Source organism: Nestor notabilis, unplaced genomic scaffold, assembly GCF_000696875.1.
Source record: "Nestor notabilis isolate BGI_N333 unplaced genomic scaffold, ASM69687v1 scaffold4436, whole genome shotgun sequence".
NCBI classification, from domain to species: Eukaryota; Metazoa; Chordata; class Aves; order Psittaciformes; family Psittacidae; genus Nestor; species Nestor notabilis.
The window spans coordinates 1,154-20,887 of record NW_009934094.1 but is presented as its reverse complement, the minus strand read 5'-3'; the positions used below and the strand labels follow the sequence as shown (position 1 = coordinate 20,887).

At 44.3% G+C, this 19,734-nt stretch overlaps 1 protein-coding gene across 1 annotated transcript; it reads right to left on the bottom strand.

Moving 5' to 3' along the window:
• Positions 1-275: 275 nt before the first annotated feature.
• Positions 276-18,032, bottom strand: RILPL1 (Rab interacting lysosomal protein-like 1). Its single transcript, XM_010017149.1, has 7 exons — positions 17,928-18,032; positions 17,458-17,608; positions 12,112-12,230; positions 10,597-10,815; positions 7,957-8,129; positions 7,330-7,422; positions 276-748 (listed from the first exon to the last, which is right to left on the bottom strand). Exons 1-7 carry the CDS (start codon positions 18,030-18,032, stop codon positions 604-606), a joined length of 1,005 nt encoding a protein of 334 aa, XP_010015451.1. The 3' UTR covers positions 276-603.
• Positions 18,033-19,734: the final 1,702 nt, after the last annotated feature.

Genomic DNA, 19,734 nt, shown 5'->3' with positions numbered 1-19,734 from the left:
TACACGCACTGTCCCTCTCAAGGCTACTCCAGTTTATCTGTTTGTGTTGGGTGGATTTCCAAGTGGTTCCTCTGCAGAAAGCAGATGTCAGCTGAACGTGACAGGACACAGCAGCACTATGACCTGCTGTGAGAGTGGCAGCTGAGTATCCCTCTTGAAAGAATTCTAACCGAAATAAAAAGCAAACAACCAATAGTGTTAACAAACAGGGTAAAAGAGTCTTTGCCACTAGATACTGTACACTGCAAACAACCTCTAATAATGGCACAGGTCTTTTTTTTTGGTTTAAAGAAGCTTGTGTTACTGTAGTTAATGCATGACCAAGACCACAGACTTGTTATTCAGCACAAAACAAGTCGTTTAGAAGCTTCAGTGTCCCAGGGCATCAGCAACTGTTCGCTACAAAGCTTGGATTCTGTTTCCAGCAAACAGTCACCAAGCAAACAGTGAGGAGTCCCCTCTTGAAGAGTCCATCTGAAACACATCCGCTGAGGTGCACAAGGCAAAATGAAAGTGATGAGCTGCCAGATTTTGGTTACAGAAGCTTCTTGTTACTAGAGTGTCGAGATCTACTGTGGTAAACTGAACACCTCAAGGCTTTAGTCACAGGTGCTGCAGGGCTTCTTGTCCTTGCTCAGTGTAGGAGTCATCTTTATGTGAATTTGACCATTCTCCAAAAGTATCCTGGAAGTGGACATTTCTCTGTGATGCCTGCATACGTTTCTTATCCCGATAGAAGAAACTAAACCTTCCAGGGAGGGAGGGGTGGGAAAAGAAAGAACACTGTTTAGCACCTTGAAACCACTTCAAACACCCGCCACGATACACAGCACAACAAAACAGAGCAAAACATCTGTTTGCATCTGCAAAACTCAAGGCAGTGAAGCCCGATGGGGTGCATGTCAGAATGTTGTTAGAGATGAAGTCATTGCAATCTCAAGCAGTTTGGCTATGGAAGCTTCAAATAAGCTCTAAATGCTGTTGACTCTGCAAGGTGCTGGTATCATTTTAGATGTATATTCCCCCTTCCCCAGCCCTGAGATAAAGAAGCAACACAATACAGGTTAGTTTCTTGGCATAAATAAAGTGGTATCTTTGGCATTAAATCTGGATAATTTACCAGATAGCAGGAATAGAGTATGTTTTTAAGGGTGTCAGCAGGGAAGTTCATAAGATAAGAAAATAAAGCCTCCACCTTTTGTTTCCAAGTGTACAGATTCTGATACATAGACTTGATTCCTGCAAACCCAAATGAGTAAATGGACGTGTGTGCACCAGAGATTGCAGGATGAAGGCTCTAAACCAATGCACACACGTGTGCACGTCATTTCCTCTCACACAGCTTGGGTGCTCTAAGAGAATGACGTACATGAACCAACAGCCATTTAATACAACAACAAACTGCCAGCTGACAACACAGCTAAAAAAATACAGCTGAAAAATCCTTAGTATCAGTTTATTTGTAAAGGATGAAGTTACTCGACCAGGCAAATTCAGTGTTGGTCATGAGTTCAGTACGAGAGGGGTTAGTGCGGTGTTTAGGTCTGCTGAGAAATGCAGAAGTTGTGGTCCCAGCTAGCAAAGGTTTGAATTGGCTGCAAACCCTTTGGGTTTAACAGGGCATTTGAGGAGGGAAATACTGTTTGGGTTGCACAGTGCCCAGCAAACACAGTTGTGAATGGCACAGGAACTGCTAAATGCCTCTGCAGCAAGAAACTTGGCAAATACGAACTTAGCTTTGACAGGTGATGGAATATTTGTCAGGGTATAAAGCTGGCCCCAGCCTCAGCATCCTTCCTGCACCCCCTGAGCCTCCCCTCAGTACCATGATCTGACCATCCAAGCTGCCTTGTACAGAGCAGGGAGTTCTGCCTTCAGTGTCTCCAGGCACAGAGGAGGCTGCATTTGAGTGTCAAGTGAGGTTTAAGGCAGCTATCCTGAAAAAACGTGCTATGATACATGCAGGTAAGCATGGCAATATCAAGAATAATTATGTTTTAACTAGAAAGCAATACAAAAAGCTACACAAGCGCAATGCCAGATAACTAACGTTGCTAGCAGGACCTGAACTTCTACATTTCCTGGCTTCAAATGTGCAGCCTTAATAGTAAAACAAGTCTTTTGCACTTTATTAGCCTCATCCTTTTCTACCACCTTCATTACAGGAGTCCATAAATTCACACACATATGCTATGTCTTTTCAGGGCCAGATCCAATTCCAGGTGATAAAGGAAGTGTGGAGTCACTGAGGCTTTCTGCTGAGCATGTCCTGCCTGGTCAGCCTTGCTATGGTGAAGTCCACACAAATGACTGCTGTATTTATGCAGTAAGTTTCTAATGTCAAAGTTCAGCAATTTTCACTTGATCATGAAGTTGAGTAAGAGAAAAACATGCTTGTAAAATGCCTGCAGGAAGCAGAAGGGTTAGGCCTTTATAATCCCTTCTGAAACAATGAAAATTGTTATTATGCCTCGAAAACTCTCATGGAGGATGTTTGGAAAAAGCATGTCTGTGTGGAGAGGAAGGGGATTTAAACACTGTGTTGCTGCTGTAAATACAGAGATCACTAAAGCAGCAGTTCTAATGCAGAGAGACTGTGTGTTAACAGCTATCAGTACATCTTCCAGAGACAGCCAAGGATAGAATAATAGAATTGATTATTGGGAGTGTAAACTCTGTTCCAAAATACATAATTAGAGACAAAATATACAGTGCATAGATAGAAAGACATGGAAGCAACAGCCTATAATTAACACTGGAAATTAATGTAGATCCCAGCCATTACACTCTGTAAATCTAACAAACTGATTTGTAACAAGTCATTAGGGTGACAGGGGTTTCTTAAACAGCAGTGGTGTGAATTGTGAATAGACACGCTGAGCAAGCAAAATTAACAGATGCCGGTTAAAAATCACATAGTGCAGCAGTTTCCTAAGGAGTAATGACTGGTTTAGCATGGCAACATTAAGGCAAAAGTGATCAAATGTCAGTACTTGAGGATTAGCATGGAGAGGACTACGATGAGCTGTGGACTGACTGGTCATTCTGATTGGCACTTTGTTCTTCTGTGATCCCACAGGCAGCCGATGAGAATGCAACCAGCAGTGCATGTTAACACAGGGCCATGCAAAAGGAAACCACAGTACCAAACAGTATTACAAAACAATTCCTACAAGGGACACAAGTCTTCTTATTGGCTGCAATGTGGGATCGTCTGGAATCAATCCAGCTGCTACCATGGGCATTATGGCTGTAAAGATCCTGGTCAGGAAAGTACAGACACAGAAGAGGTAAGACTGGAGCAAGGGAAAGAAAAAGCATTCCATTAAAAAGAAAAGAGGCAAACATGATACACGGGGTTACTTTGAATTACCACACAGGACGTGTTACAGGGAGAGGTGGATCTGCATCACCCAAGACAGCTCTCCTCAGTGAAAAACTCTTATTTGGAGAAAGCGGTCATTGTAACCATTGAAATTGCTTTTGAATTTCTAAAAGATACCACTTTCGTGCTGTGAGGCAGCCTGCGATCTGGGTTGGGTTTCGTCAAGGTATTACCACCTCTAGCAATGCAGAGCAGAGTGCACATTGTTCTTCTCAAGAGACAAACAGGCACGTACATAATGAAATGAAGGATGAAGGTGTATGTTAAGAAATACGAAACAGGGCTCTGCTGTGACTACTGGATATTTGCACAGAAAACAGGGTTAGGCAGGACCAGCATTACAGTTAACCATTTTACAAGTGTTACACTTGATAGTTTCAAGTTAAAAACCAGGATTGCAGGTGAACTACTAAAGTAACCTCCTATGTCAGTTATTTGGTTAAAGGGCCTGTGTATCCATCCCAAGAGAACCTGCATCATTGCTTTACATGCAGAAGGATGCCAACTGCAGGCAACTAAGTACTTATTTGAACCTTGCAGCTGCTCTGGCAGGAACACTTTCTAGCTGACCACAGCAAGGCTGTTCCTTTGTCATTCAGCACTTTCACTATGCATTATGCAACTCATGCAGCTTCAAGGTTGAGAGCACGCTGGGGGGGTGCTCTGCGCCCAGCCAGCCCCACACAAACCTGCCAACACACCTTCATCCATACCTGGAACACCCTCTGTTTTTCTAAGGAGTCTCCTCAGAGCTTCTCCCTTGTGCCAAATAGTTTTTTGAACTGTGGACTAATGTCAATTAAAGATGAAGTTGAAATCACGAGAGACATTTTGTGACCAAACGCAGCTCTCCCCAACACAGTTGCTATTCTTACATTGAAAATGAACACAAACAAGCAAACATTGTTGTATCATTAGCAGTAACTAGGACTTCTATTTTTACACGTTGTGGCACGGTCCGTGAGCTGCAGAAATGACACAGACACACCAGCTTTTGTAGACTGCAAGAATAGGAAGAAAACTTATGGCTGTTTCGGGCATTACATCAGTGCCCAACAAGCACGTATCCTTAAAGGGAAAACAAAAGGGTGTTTTCTGCTCGAAACAGAGGGAGCATTTTTAATCCTTGTACTTTTCTTCCTCAGTAAAGCCCCCTGGTTGCATCATTTCATCAAAACTCTGGCATGTGATGTGGTAGAGACAAGTGTAGAAATCGAGCAGTCTGAGATCAGAACTCAGAGTTTGTTCTGAAATGCTGATTTCTGTAGCTTCTGGTTTTCCTTCCTTTGTGGGGATGCAGCACAGAATCACCTGAGCACCCCTTAGATGGCTCAGGCTACACGTACATATGTCTCATTCCCTGAAATACTGCGTGGTGAAGGAAAGAAGGGGCACATTATCCAGGCAAGCATAAAACTTCTCTGGAGAGGACAGCATCAGTGTGTCCTATTTTTGTGCTTCAGCTTTTTGTTTAATCAGGAGGGTAAGTCTGAAGCAGAGGGAAAAATCAACCCTGCTTTCATTTGTGAAGGTGTTCTGTGTGCAGATACCAGCACTACAGATTTTCATCACATCATTAGGTGAGGAGGGTTTACGTGCCAGTGTTACCCAGGGAGCTGTATAGCGAGGGGCTGGCAGCACCCAGCCTGGGAGAGGGGAAGGGAGCTCAGGAGACAGCCCACAGCAGGCAGGGACTGCAGGTGGGGCAGGAGGGGTGTGTAACGGGACAGATGCTACACTTGGGTTCTTTGTTTTTCTCCAGCAGTGAAATTTCCTGTCTTCTTAAAGCCCACCTACAAGTACAGTGTTGACAACACACACAGGGAGGAGGGGGGAAAGAAAAGAAACCCACACTAGACAAATCCTATCCAGACAGGCTGCAAGAATAAGACAAATCTGAAAACTAACACCATCCTTCAGGTTACTTAAGTAGTTTTTATCTTCCCTTATTTAATATGATGGCTAAATGAAGAGAGAGCAGACAGGGGGACAGAGCATGACAACTAAAGAAAGTAATTTCGTCTTAACAGCAGGCTCAGTACGTGCTTCCACTGCCTGGCAGAAAAGGACTCTTGCCTTTTCTGAAAGGGACCAAACCATGATTTTATGGCTTATTGTGTGTGGGTTTAGTTCTATGAATTTAACACAGAATCCGAGAAGCAGAAAGATTGAGCAAGTGTCTGAAAATGTGCATTGACTGAATGGCCTGATGCTGGACGGGTTTGCACTAATAAATACACTAAGAAAGCACAAAGATAAGGGGTTGAAAACACTTATGTGCCTCCTGCCACGGCTCCCTGTGTGGCTCACACATGTGTGCAGAGGGCAGAGCCAAAGCTAACACCTCCTCAGCGTGTGCTCTGTCTTCCAATGGCTATTTACATTTTTATGCTGCCTTTGCTTCATACATCAAGCATGGAAACTGCCATCAGCTCAAACTGTGTCAGCTGAAACCAGCCACCCCCCTCAATGGGATAAGCTTTAAAAAGTACTAAAATAAATTTAACAGAAAAGAGAAGCTTTAAAGTGGAGATTTCCTGAAATAAAGAACTCTCATCATCACAGTCGCAGGATGAAAACTGAAGTCCAAACTCAAAGGGGTTTTTCTAGTCCTGTGAGAGGAAGGCTTCTCTCAGCAAACAGAAGCTGAAGTCTACTGAAAATAATCAAAAGTGCCCTCCTGACTTTATAGTGTTTTGGATCAGTGCAGATCTTCCACTGGAACTTACTCTCACAGGGCTGCTGCTATTATTAAATGATGACTGAAAGTTATGGACATGGGGACAGGATGGAAGAGCTTTTTATGTGGAAACAAATGGCTGTTCCAAAAATCATTTATGCAGTTAAAAAAGTTAAGCTTCCAGTCCCACCCCAAAGACTTGCTGCAAGGTCACAAGATTTGATTTGGAATAAATAAGTGTACAAGGAAGGAGTTTCACCAGACAAATGGATTGGCTAACACTGTGATTTCATAACTAAGTGATAGGAGTAAATGCACACCTCTGTCAGTAAGCTTAGGTTTTGGGCAGCACCATTAAAAACTTCACCAGAAGCAGGTGGGGTTCTTATAGCCAAGGAAGTTGGAATCCTCCCCAGCAGCAAATGTGTTCAGCAAACAAAAAGGTTTTTGTGCTGTACACATAGTGCAAGTCGGGGTCTAAAGGCTTAGGTCAAGAGGGAAACAGGCACAGTGAGGTTGTGAGGAAACCTTGTTCTGCAAACCCAGCTGCCACAGTTCTGCCACTGGTTTTACTTGTGAACAACACTCTTTACACATCCTCTGAGCATGACGTGGGGGCCAGTGGTTCCTGACACTCCATCAGTGTGTTAAGGAACTGAGACTCGCACTTGCACAGGAGCATTGTTCCTACAATCCTTGCACTGAGATCCAGACTGGCTTCGGTTTTGGACACACAGGACAGGTTGAGCAGTGCTCTGGAGAAGACCACAATTAGTAGCCCTTCCCTTTGGAGTATGACTGTGTGGCCCAGACAAGACAATTCTCTGGGAAGATCAGTGTCTGTGTTTAACAGCTCATCAGTTCATACCAGCTATAATAAAACACTGCAACAGGCTCTTTCAGTTAGCCTGAAGAGTGTACTTAAGAAGGAAACACTAGAACTGGAGTGGGCTTCTTGGGCACAGCAGTCTGGCCACAAACACAAGCACATGGAGCACTGCTGGACTCCCCACTGCTGTTTGCACTTAAGGAGCAACAGCTGCCACAGGAAATAATCCATGACAAAAGTTGTGCCAGAAATAGGCAAGTTTTGGCCAAAACCAACTGCTGTTTAATACTCATCATATGGTCCCTCGGTGTCTCTCCCATATACGTGAGGGACGTGGATATCTTCATTGGTAAATTCTTTGAAACTGTTCTACCCATAAGAAACATTTAGTATTTGCAGACTATACCCAGTGTCCTTAGAAAATAGGCTACTTACAGTCGTTTGATTCCAGATTCAGGCTGAGTTGAGGGTTTAGGCTGAATTATGGGTGTAGGTTGAGGGGATCTCGTTTCTTCTTCTGTTTCCTCACTTGAAAGAAAGAAAACATAATGAATGTTCTCCTCCCAAGCCACGGAAGCACTTTAAGTTCTAAAATTAAATCCAAGGTAGTGCTGTTGATAAAGACATGCATAAAAATCTGTTCAAAGCTCATTGAAAACAATGGAGATGTTTCCATCAACCAAGGGAGAGCACCTACAACGGGGCCTCCTTTCAATATTGTCTTCCCATGTGACAAGGAGAGGGAGAAGAGGAATGCATTGAATAAAAGTCCCAGATTTTCCATTTTAGACCCATTCTTCTCCTCATTTTTGCAGTTCAAAAGTATTAAATATTTGTAATCATTCTAAGATTCAGGGAAACCTGGGAATTAGGGAAGGACATAGTTTTTCCCACTATGAAGAACCAGATTCAAACTAAAGCCATATACTTGCAATCTCTACTTTAAGCCTTTGTAGATACACAAGCTTGCTGGACACTATTTCAGAGCACACTTGTTGTTTCTAGACCTGCCCTATGGCTCCTCTGTGCGTAGCATGCAACAGGAGAGGACATCTAACCTACCTTTTGTAGTATAAAAGCTCCTCCTGAAGTAAAAACACTTTAGATTTCAATTCATTCCTTTCATGAAGGACATCCCGGAGCTCCTGCAAGGTGAATCTTGGACGATTTGGATCTTTTAAGTCCAATGCCATCTTCTCTGACTCGGAGAGGCAGTCATCGTTGTTGGGTTCTGCCTAGGAAGTGAAATGTGGGCTTTAAATTCCCCATGCGAGTGCATGTCTGAGCAGTTGGAGGTATTTATCAGTCTAGTTCCCAGCTTCTTCCTTTCAGCACTATTATATCCTCTTTTAAGAGCAACACAGCAATTTTAAGAGGACTAAAGCATAGAAGGACTTTGTTTTTCCTGTGACAGACTGTCAGCAAGAACAGCTCAGTGAGCTGAGGAGCTAAGGATTGAAATCCTTAAGCAGAGCCCATTTTTTGTAAGCCTGATCCTACCCTCTTTTAAGCTCATGTGTTTGTGAAGCAGTTTTACTATCTATTGGTACGTGACTTCAGGTTAACCTTGGCTGGGCTAAGGTTGGTGCAGTATCAATTTCTACGGCAGGGATTGCAGTCCTTGTCCTGCAGACAGAGCAGCAGAGCAGGGTGCACTTGTCCATTTGTTTGATTCACCCCATTCATCCAAATCTCTTTCTTTACACAGACTACAATAAATAAAGGTTGATGCAACCTAACAAGTGGCTCAAAGGAAATTACCCAAACACTTCTCCTCTTCTTCACCCCTCTAGATTAGGGTCTAAGCTGATGCCTCTTCTTTTAGGTTGCTCCATACCTTTGCCCAAATAAGCTATTTTGGCTAGATTTTGCTCAAACCAGCACAGACTGAGCAGCCTGTAGCCAATGCAAATGTCTTGACTGAGCCAAGAAGCAACGTCCATTCCAGAGCATGCAGCTATTCCAGCTTTCTGCTTGCCACTGCAATTCCTGTCTAACCATCATCCTGGCAAAGAGAGTGGGGAACGGCTCTAATTAGAAGAGGTGCCACTGCCATGGAACTGATGAGTTACAGAGAGGTGAAGAATGCATCCTTTCTCTCAGAGGCTGAAGACACTTTCACTCCTGCTGGCTCCAGGCCTAGGCTCCACAGCCCCATACACAAAGCTGGGTGTCCTGGCTGTATTAACAGCAATGAAATATTCCTTTTCATTGTTAATACAGGGCTTGCCCAATTCAGCAGTGACATGTTAACACAACACTGGCTGTCACATTCCAGGGGGGACCAAAGGACCTTTATCAGCCTTTGTCTCTGCTTCTTAATGTATATTCCTGCCTACTACAAGTGAATTGGATGTGTCACTCTGCTGCAGTCTATCAGGCATTTAAATGCTGCTTGGTACTGGAGCAATCACCAATGCATCCAGCCTGCACGATAGTGCTCCTCTAAGTTCTTTTGTATCATGATGCCCCTTATCCTATTTTGTACTCTTCTAAGAGCAGCATTAGGAAAGGAAAATACAGCACATTTGCTTTACTAAGACAGAAGTAGTGTCACATGCACAAAGAAAAAGTAATAGGAACCATAAAGAGGACTAAGGGATGCAAGAGATCAGAGATGCATCTTTTTCTCAGGAAGCTCCCCTCCAGTTAGAATGAATAGTTCAGGTCCTTTCCAACCCTAACTATTCTATGATTCTAAGTTGCATTCCTACTGCTCTGACCTCGGCACCAAATCAGTTTGCAGATTTGTCTCTTTGCCTGTTCCTGCAAGCACTTGAGTACCCAAGCAGTAACATCTGCTTTTCATGAACATTTGTACTAGTAACACTTCACTGCACAAATTCTAATAGGAAGCAAAAGCAGAAATAGGGCCAAAGCTGGTTCCTCTAAAAGATGCCTTCAAATATTTGTATATTGATTTGGTAGCAATAGACCAGCTTAGTCCTGACAGACCAAAAGTGCCATAAGCACTGCGAGGACCAAGAGTGGAGGTTCTGCATTGCCTCTGGGACTGCTTTTGACACAGTTTCTTTTCTACTGTGGTTCACATGCCACCACCATCACAGTGCACTGCTCCTCTGGGACCCATCAGAACTCACATATTTGTATACTCAGCAAAGCTTAAGCTACTTGCCAGCTGCTTATCTTCTGGAAACCCCAGACTGTTTAAAGGATGGGTTTGTTTTCCTCTGGGGGAAAGGGTCGATGTGTACAAACAAAATGAGGCCAAACATACCAATACAGCACTACTAGACCACTGTCTGCCTTCAGTACAAACTAACAGCTGATGCTCCCGTGATTTGGGATTGATTCATGATGTTTTTAACAGAACACTCTCTTTTGAAGCAATGATTTGTTCTGATAGCTGGTGAGTTCTGCATGACCCAAAGGCTGCACTCTCAAGGCTGTACGATGGGTAGCCAAGTCTAAAGGGAGAGCTGCTCTCTAACGCAGACATCCCACTGCCTTCTGTGAGACCCATTCCCTCCTTCAGGAATGAGGGTCTTTTCTACTGGGTCATCATCCACCTCACGGGGCCTTTCCTGCTCTCTGTATGTCACACCTGAACACAAGATGCTATCCTCAAGTCCCACCATTGCCTCTGATGTGTATCAATCGCATTTATCCAAAGAGGTACTTGGGATGAAGTCCAAACCTTTTATAAAGGCTATTTACTAAGTGATTTAAAGTGCCTCTTACCTTTATTTCCTCCCCGTTCTGGCTGTCCTCACCCTGCAGTTTTTCTCTCAGTCTCCCCAGCTCTGCTCGCAGGTTGCCCATCTCCTGCTCCTTGGTTTGCAGATAAGCTTCTAACTCCACCTTCTGCTCGATCAGCGCCTTCCCCTGAGCCTCAACAACAGTGATGCGGTGCCGCAGGTCGTGGTTGATTTTCATTAACCTGTTCTGTTGCTGCTGAAGCTGCAAAACATGGATGCAATAAGGCAGCATCCATCCAGTCACGATGGCCAAGTCCCAAACATCAGGTTAAAAAGCAAAACTAGTGGGTTCCTGTTGAGTTTCATCTGGAAAATTCTCCCCCTCCTCACTCCCATTTTTCTTTAATGTCTAATTATCTATTAAAGTTGCAGTTGCCAAAACTTAACTTGTTTCTAGAGTAAAGAGGCATTTTCCCCCAGCATGGGGAATTCTCCAGCTAAAATGCAAATCCATCACGTCTGGTAAATACCTTTCAAAAGAGCAAAGTTCAGGGACAGGGATTATGGGATTCTGAATCAAATCTTAACCCAGAATAGAAGCGAGAAAGACAAGACAGAGGAATCCTTATATTCAATATATAACATACTTCGAGTACTCTGTACTCAAACATTGCTTTTTGCTTTTAGGCTCTCTTGTAAGGCAGGCTGTGACCTGTGAGGCACTGCATGGACAGCACCAATCTGAGAGGGCACAGCACTTGCCAGAGGCACTTGGCTGGAGCAGGGATCATGTAGGTCTGGCCCTCAGTAGCACGGAGAAGTCCCGTGGCCTCAGGAAATGAAGCAGCGTGAGGATGGGAAGCAAAATACGGGTAAGGAGGTCATTCCTCCTGACACAGAAAGAGCCAAGACATCATGTGATTCCCAGTGGAGTCTGTGATTCATTAAGACTAAAGCCGGATCTCTTGTGCTGTGGTCCCCAGGGACACTCATCCTCTCTCAGTGACCTTCTGGCCAAAGCAAGTGACCTGGGCTGGGCCCAGGCCCTTCCTCCTCTCCCTTCCTGTGCAGAGGTAATCCACATTGCAGCCCTGGTGTGGGAGCGTGTGTGTGGAGTCCAGCTGCCAAACTCTGCAGAGAGTATGTGTAAAACATACAGCAGCTCACTCACCTCGGCAGGGATCCCTGCGTGGTGCTGAGGAAGTTTGCACTGCCAAAGCAGAGGGAGATTCAGGAAGCCAGAGTAGGTTACCTGTCCTGTTCCCACAGAAGGGGAGAGCTACGAGGTCTTAAAGGAAACAAACAAAACAACCTGTCCTTCCCCCATCTTCCTCTCTCGTTACACTGGATTCCAGTCACTTCCAAGCGGGACTGGTCCTTCTGGATGCAGCAGAGGGTGTGTGCCTGCACTGAAGGCTGCCTAATGGTTTTGGACACTTCAGTTACTGGACTAATTATGTGGCATTGCTCACAAATCCTACATTAATTTAAAACTAAAACCAGGCTATGGAAGTATGGGTGAGAAAGAAGAGAAATAGGAAGACTCAGAGCCACTTACAGCCTCTACATCCTCATTTTTAAGTCCGAGTTCTCGGTCCTTTGCTCTGATTTCATCCCTCTGTTTATCTACCACTTCCTTCAGCTTCTTCATGACTTGCCGCTCTCTCTCTGACATTCCTGGTTAAAAAAAGAACACACAAAAAAACCCCTAAGGACAATGAGGAGCTGCTGAGACTGAGAACAATAGTGAGAAATATTTAGGTAAAGACTCTGGAAGTTGCCTGCTGGTAGAATTACAGAGATGCTGTTGGAAGATGCTTTGTTACTTCAAGGGTAACAGGGAACACAGATGACACAATCCACTCCATAAAGCCATTGCACAGGAACTCCTTAAAAAAGGAACTGACAGTCCTCAGAAATATTTATAACAGTGGAGTGACACTGCTGCATCTTGGTGCCTCTGCAGTTTTAGAGCAGTGTTCGCACTACCCCCAAGGAGCTTGGTTATTGTGTGATGATCTGTAGAATCAGCTGGCCAGGACCCTGATGGGGTAAAAAGGATGGTCTGGGTCCTCAGCAAGATCTAACCAACATGTCCCTGTAGTGGACTGCACCTGGATCCAAACCAGCTGAGGAGAGCTGGACTAGAATGATTTTACGTTAAACCCAGTTCTGTGTTGGGTGAAAGGGAGATAAAGCAGGACCTTCAGAGGGTACCTCCCCCCTGAATCTAGAACAGACATTTAATGTGAATTATGGTCACACATTTTCTCATATTTTGCAACCCTTTTGCACTCTTCTGTTATTTGCTATATAGAATTGGGAACTGGCACTGCAGTGATGAGCTCCTCAGAGCAAAACCAGAGATGATTTAACTTGGTGAGATGCTAAATCTACTGCCCTGCCCTTTCCTGATAACTGCACAGACATGCAGTTTGATGGTCCTAAACTATCACATAAAATCACGTAGCACAACATCCCATAGGATGGCTTGAAGATGGAAGCCTGTGACCAGGGCAATGTGTGGCTGCTCTGGCCTACATCCACTCCAAGCAGGAGCTCAAATCCAGGGTCTGCTGCTGCCTGGTTCTCTTACCTTTGGCAAAGTAGTTACACGTGTCCTCAGCTTCTTCCCTTTACGAACTGTGAGTGATGACAGTTCACTCACCCCTCTGGGGTGGCTGGAAAGCCACTTTCTTTTTAATATAATAAAGCAGTTCCACATCAGAAACATGCTGCATTACACAGCAAATGTATCCAGCCAGTCAAGCCTCTGCTTTCTAGCATCAGCTCAGACTTTCTGGTTATGTTTTCTTCCCTTCATCAAAAGTTGCTCCCAAAGAGAATGCAGGCTGCATGCCTTGAGGAACTCCAGCTTACAGGTCACCTACAGCTTGAACTGATGGATAAGACAGTAGAGCAAGACAAACCTGAGAGAAGGAGAGAGAAAGGGAGTAACTCTGGGGGGGGATGTGCACTCCTGCAGCAGCTGTGGGTTGCCATGCAGGCACGAAAAGCACAGCACTGCAAACAGGGGGCACAGCAGCTCCGACCCCTCCTTGCTGAAGGACCAGAGCTATGGTAGAGCAGAGAACAGGAAACCACTGTGCTGGGAAGAGGCCTAGGGATCAGGGCTGGCTGGGAATCCAGTGCAGAGGACATGTTCCTCTCACAGCCCCGAAAAGAGCCAAGTGTAACATGCCGTTCACGTTCTAGTATTACATTCTCATCTCTCTTAATTCAGTGGTAAGTTTGAGTGCTCTATTTCTGGACCCTGGTCCTTACCACCTCCCTGCTCTAGGTTCTAGTTCTTTGCAGGGCAGTTTAATTCTTCGCTGTGGTAACAGCTCATACCTGCCAGGGAGGACAAATAGGCACTGACTCTGCTACTCAGCTCTTCTAGAAGACCCACACTCTCCTATCACAACGCAGGTCTGGTACATCACTGTATACACAAATGTCACTACAGGCTCCTGGATCCACCCTCTGCTGGGGCCTAAAACATCAGCTGTATTTAAAAACAAATAAAGACCCTAAAACTTCGCCTTGGAAGAACAGAAGGACTGCAGTGAAACTTTAGACCCATGTTTCACCCCAGTAGGAGCTAGGAATAGTGAGTGCAGCTATATTCATTAGTACTTGTGAGATGTTTTGAGATCTCTAGAGAGCAGGTGCTATTAAAAGAATAAAGTACCATTTCGGTGCTGACTGCTTTTCCTCCCACTGTGCTCATTTTTCTCCCTAACATTTGGTGAACCTAAAAGACTTCAATTGTGTGCACGGATCACTACATTATCATTTTTATTTCAAGAAGAGAGGAAAGGAAAGGTGGGAAGTGTTTGTGAATCAGTCACATCTTCTTCCATTTCCTCAGGCACTGGAGGAGAGGGAGGGAAATCAGTAAGTGCCCTAAATGTAAAGTCATTATCTCTAAATGATTCAAACTCTAGTAACTCCAAGATCTGAAATGGCACACCCAGCTTGCTTCCCATGGCATATCCTATGAGCAGCTTCCTGTGCATTGCTGTGATCACAGCACTGTTCAAGCAAGAGAAAGGAAAGCAGCTGGTGGGGAAAAAAAGGTAAAAGAATAAAATAAGAAAGAAAAATAACATCCTTTATGTTTAGAGACCCATTTACTGTTGTGTCACATCTATCACAACAGGCCGAAGTGCCAGGCAGGGCCTGTGGCACTGTACCATTACCTAAATACTCAGGATAGAAGCTTGCCTCTGCTTTTGAAAGGGAGTTGTAGGTTCCTCAGCAGCCCAGCACAAGAGGTTCACACAACTGCTGCCATCATGCTGCCTGTCTGTATCACCACAGCCAGCCTGAGACAGCCGCTCTCCTCACTGCAGTGGAGCAGCAGCCTGCTTGTCCTGTTTGACACTCGTTGGGTCAAGTTTGCTTGTGGCATTTACTAGGATATTCCAATCAGTTTGAGCTTGGGAGGAACAGCATTAATGGAGGGTGCAGACTCATCTTTCACCCCACCTGTGTATTCTGTATTCTGCCACGTGTCCTTTCACACGAACCCTGCTGTGCTCAGTGCAGAACACTCCTGCTTAGATAGGATTGCCTCTGCCTCTCTCCTGAGCACCCTCATTATGCTTCAGCGAGGCTCTGAGAGCTCTGATGTGACTATTAATTCACAAGATTGGATCTCAAAGTCTTGCACATTCAATCACTGGCCTCTGTTGCCTGTGCTAAAAATAACTCCTTTAGCTGTCTGGTGAGTAAGCAGCAAGCTGTTAATCCCAGGGGCTAGCCACTGAGGGGAGACATGATCACAATACTAAATCATGCTGAGACAGGGAGACTGGAGTCTGGTCACAGTTAGTCCAGCTACCAAAGTATTTAGCTTGAAAGCCTGCTTCTGCCCCTACATGTATCAGATCAAATGATGGAGACTGAAAAAGGCAGCGTGGCTGCTTTTGACATTATCCAAACAAGTCATTTGAGACAATTCTATCCCCATTCATTAATGATAAAATTGCCTAAAAGAAAAACAGTCGGGTTTGATAAAAGAGGCCCCAATAGTAAGGTGATGTTGCTATAAATGAATGTGATTTGATTGAAACTGATGATTTCGGCCACAGAATATCAGTGAACTCAGAACATGATCTCTGGAATGGGTTTATAGGTTTTGTTTGTGTTATCATACTTGGGTAGACAGTAAAAATAACAGGAAAAGCATGCCTGGCATTTGCTTGGCTAGCTGGATGTGAAGAGTATGGCTGTATTTAAATACAAGCACATGAGCTGCAGTGAGCTAGATACCCACTGGAAGGAAAAAACCCAAAGAGAAGCCAAAGGGGAAGCTGGTTCTTTGTGATGAGATGTCAGTCTTTGTGCTCTGTGACTCAGTGCTGCCATTCTGAAATGCTGCTTGGAGTTCGTAAGGCTGATGCTGAGCCCTCTCTTTGTCATTAAGTGACTCCTAAATTCAAAGTGTTGCATTTGGTTTACAAAAAGTGGAGATTTGGAGAGGTTTAAGAATTTCAGCTTTTTGAAGATTCCATTATACTCCTCCCCAGGGCAAGTGCTCAGCCTCTGGGAGAAACCCAATGCAGCTTCTGCAGTGCTGGACAGGGTTTCATCCACCTGTAGCAATCCCATTTAATCCCAGCCTCTGGTGTCTCGATAAGGATATCCCTTTGTTCCTGACACTTTACTGCAGAGCTGCAGTGGCTCAGCTGTGTGCTCTGGTTTCCAGCCCAGCCAGTGGTTTGCACACTACACGCAGGGTGCTGCCCTTCGGAGGAAACCAGGACTTTACTGACCATCAGAACCTACTGGAAGTGGAGCTGTGGCTTGAAGCAATGGAGCAGAGTCCTGTCCATGCACACACAGTTCAGAATGCCACCCACTTCCACACTGACTCACCATCACAGGCATGCTTTGCTGTTACCATTCTCAGCTGTCCTCCTCATCTCTCAGCCCAGGGCTGCCTCATCCCCAAACCTGCACAACTCCTCAGCTTAAATCCCTGCAAGGTATCATGAAATGGACTTGGTATTTGTCAGCCTCAAATTAGGTGCTATGAAGAGTGGAGGAAATAGACATGTGAGCCCCTGCTCTTGGAAAAGAGCTGTTTGCTGACCTGGGTGAGAGCTGAGGATGGCAGTTGTGTGAGTTGCTGCAGTGAACTCTACTTGTACTTTCAAGACAGAATTGTGTACCTTGAACTTCATTCTGCCTCAAGAAGGAAGTTGCCCACAAAGTGGCTGTTCCAACTCTTTTGGATTTGCCCACTCCCTGGATTATAAATCTCTTCACTTACCCTAAATTGCCTTTAAGTACCAAACAAGTGAAGGAACCCTAAAGGCAGGTAAACCAAGAAAAACAAATCACTCCTATTATAGGAGAATTCTGCTAGAATATCTCCCTATGGGAGACTGATATAATTCAGACTAAGAAATCTTGATTTGCTGCTTTACAAACAGTTGCCCTGCATAGATCAACAGCTGCACTTATTCTTGTGCATAATGGTGTAAAATAAACACTGCTGAATGGGTTGTTCCACTTGTATTACAAAACACAAGGAGGGCTTAAGAATGGTTTTTGCAAAGTGTAAGCTAAAAAGAAACAAAGAAGTGATAGACTAAGTATTGGAGCTAGACTTTACTTTCAGAGATGCTCTTCTGCCAAACAGGAAGTTGTTCGTGCTTTTCTTTCCCTCCTGTTTCCCCCTCTTATCATGTGTTCGGTGTCATCATGTTAGAGATCTTCTATTAGGTTAAAAAACCCCCAAAACCCCAAACCAGAAAACCCAAACAAACCCCCCAGACCCAGACCTGCATTAATCTATAGGAAACCAGCCAGAATATCCAGTCAAAATATTCTGATCAAGTATTGCTTTTTGTAACAAAAGCAAGTACTGAATTTGAAGTACCAGACTTGCCTTCATGCTTCTGAAATTCCTCTTCTGTGAAATTAATGTCTTTGTGAGACAAGTTTGTCATCAGTTGTTTATTCTCCTCCTGCAGCTGTGCAATTTGGGTAAGAAGGTCCTGCGCCTCCCCTCTCCAGACATCCTCCACCAGTTCTAATTCCTAAAGGGTAGACCAGGACAACACATTTATACTTTTAAATACATGAAGAGTCTTTGACTCGACTATTTACAGATCAAACTAGTCACAATCTTACTGTGATTCTTACAGAAAACAGTTAAATGAGACTAGAATTTCTTAGGAGACATCTGCTTTTCTAGTGCCAGCATCAAGGCATCCACGCATGAGGAGACAATTCCTCATGCTAACATTTTTGATGTGCACATTACCCACAGTGTTTCTTATGCCCCATTTTGCCGTGAGGGCCAGGCTAAGGGGACGGCTGTGTTAGACAAGATAACTGAATGTGAGCAACACCTACCTCCTGCATCCCAGGAAGCAGCACAAAAGCTGTTATAAATGCCCCAGAAACATCACACAGCGCGGCCCAGGAGAGGCAGTGCTGCTCCTTTTGAAAGAGCTGCATCTCCAGTCTAGTGCTGTGTTATGAAACACAAGTGTAAAATAATGAGTGCGTGATACAGAGCAGCAAACCCAGAGCTCCCAGTCCACATCCTAAACACAAAACTGCTGCTTCTTATGTAAATTGTGCTACATGGAATGTCTCGAGTGGCATCTGTGTTAGCAGCAGTGAGACCAGTCAAAACAGCTCCCATGTGTCAGGACACTGTGTGTCAAGAGCAGCTGTCACCAATCCCTGCAAAGGTCAAATTAGGACAAAAAGTATAAAGTCCTCAAGGAAAAAGGGTTGTGTTTAGAGCTTTTACTTGTTCCAAAAGCCTTTGCCATAAATCATACTTGTGCAGTGAGGGGCATTCTCTGCTCCATTTTCATGTGTGTGCTTCAAACACAAAAGCTGCACGCAGATCGCTGGAGCCAGGCTGAGTCACTTGCTGACTTGTGCATCCAGCCAGCATGTCCTCTCCTACCTAACAACAAAACACATGCAGACAACAACCCTGCCAGGCACAGCTCTCAGCTAAAATAAGCTCTGCTGAGAGATTAAAGGGTAGCTTTCTGCTCTGAATGTATGCTCTGATAATGGGAAATCATGTTTCTAATGACTTTTTAGTCCAAATGCCAGTTTATTCTGGCATTTATTACTGCATTGCTGTCATTTTATAAATTAAGAGTTTTGCAGAAAACACTGTATGTGCTGTAACCTGAATTATCAGGAAGAAAACCTCTATTTTACTTGAAACTCTTTATCTTCAGAAAACAAAAGCAAATCTGTAAGGAAATGTATATTGCCAAATAACTGTTTACAGTGCTGCTGCTGCCTATTACAACTCTGTAGCTAGAATAATGCAGTGACCTACTTCAGCTGAGAAAACAGCACATTCATCGGTTATGAGCATTCTGATAAAACCAAAATAGAACCAACACAGAAACCCAAACTAGCTAAACTTACATTGCTTATGTGTGGCTGCAGTGTAAACTCACAGCTATTCCACAGTGGGCCTGGGCAAGCCTTCCTATTTATAGCTATTGAAGAGCCCACGAATTGGAGCAGAAATTCACTTCTGAACTCTCATTAGTAGAAGCAGCAGATCTAATGGGCCAGTAGGTGCCAGACAGCTCAGGAAACTCCAGACAGTGCTGAGCCAGTTTTATAGGTAAAACAGATTTACAAGTGATGTTTAAGTGCTAAAATCTCATAAACTGATGCCTGCAAGGACCACTAAAAGCTCATCTGGATGACTTTTGGGTCACAGCTACTTCTTAGTCTTTTTCTGCTTACCAGTTCCTGCCCTGTGAAAGAGTTACTCTTCAGACCCTCACACTGGAACACAGATGATGTGACACTACTGTTCTATAGAGACTTAGTGCACTGGGAATCAACTCGATTAAAAAATACCTATGTGCTATGAACTTCATCATCCCTGTTAAAATATTTTGCCAACAGTTTCATCTGGATTGTCTAAACCCTCTTTGCGCTCTTCCATGGCTGTCAGAGGAGCTGGCAGAGTAGAGGTGGTTAACTGGCAGGGAGATCAGTTGAAGCTGGCAAGCACAGTGTTATGCAGCTGACATGTTCAGGAAACTTTTAAACACATAAATGAACTTCAGAAGCATCTACGTAGAACATCAGCTTGTACAATGACACTGGGGGTGTTGCTACAGGGCCCAGTTTGGGATCCGCTTCACCATGCAGCATTCTGCAAATG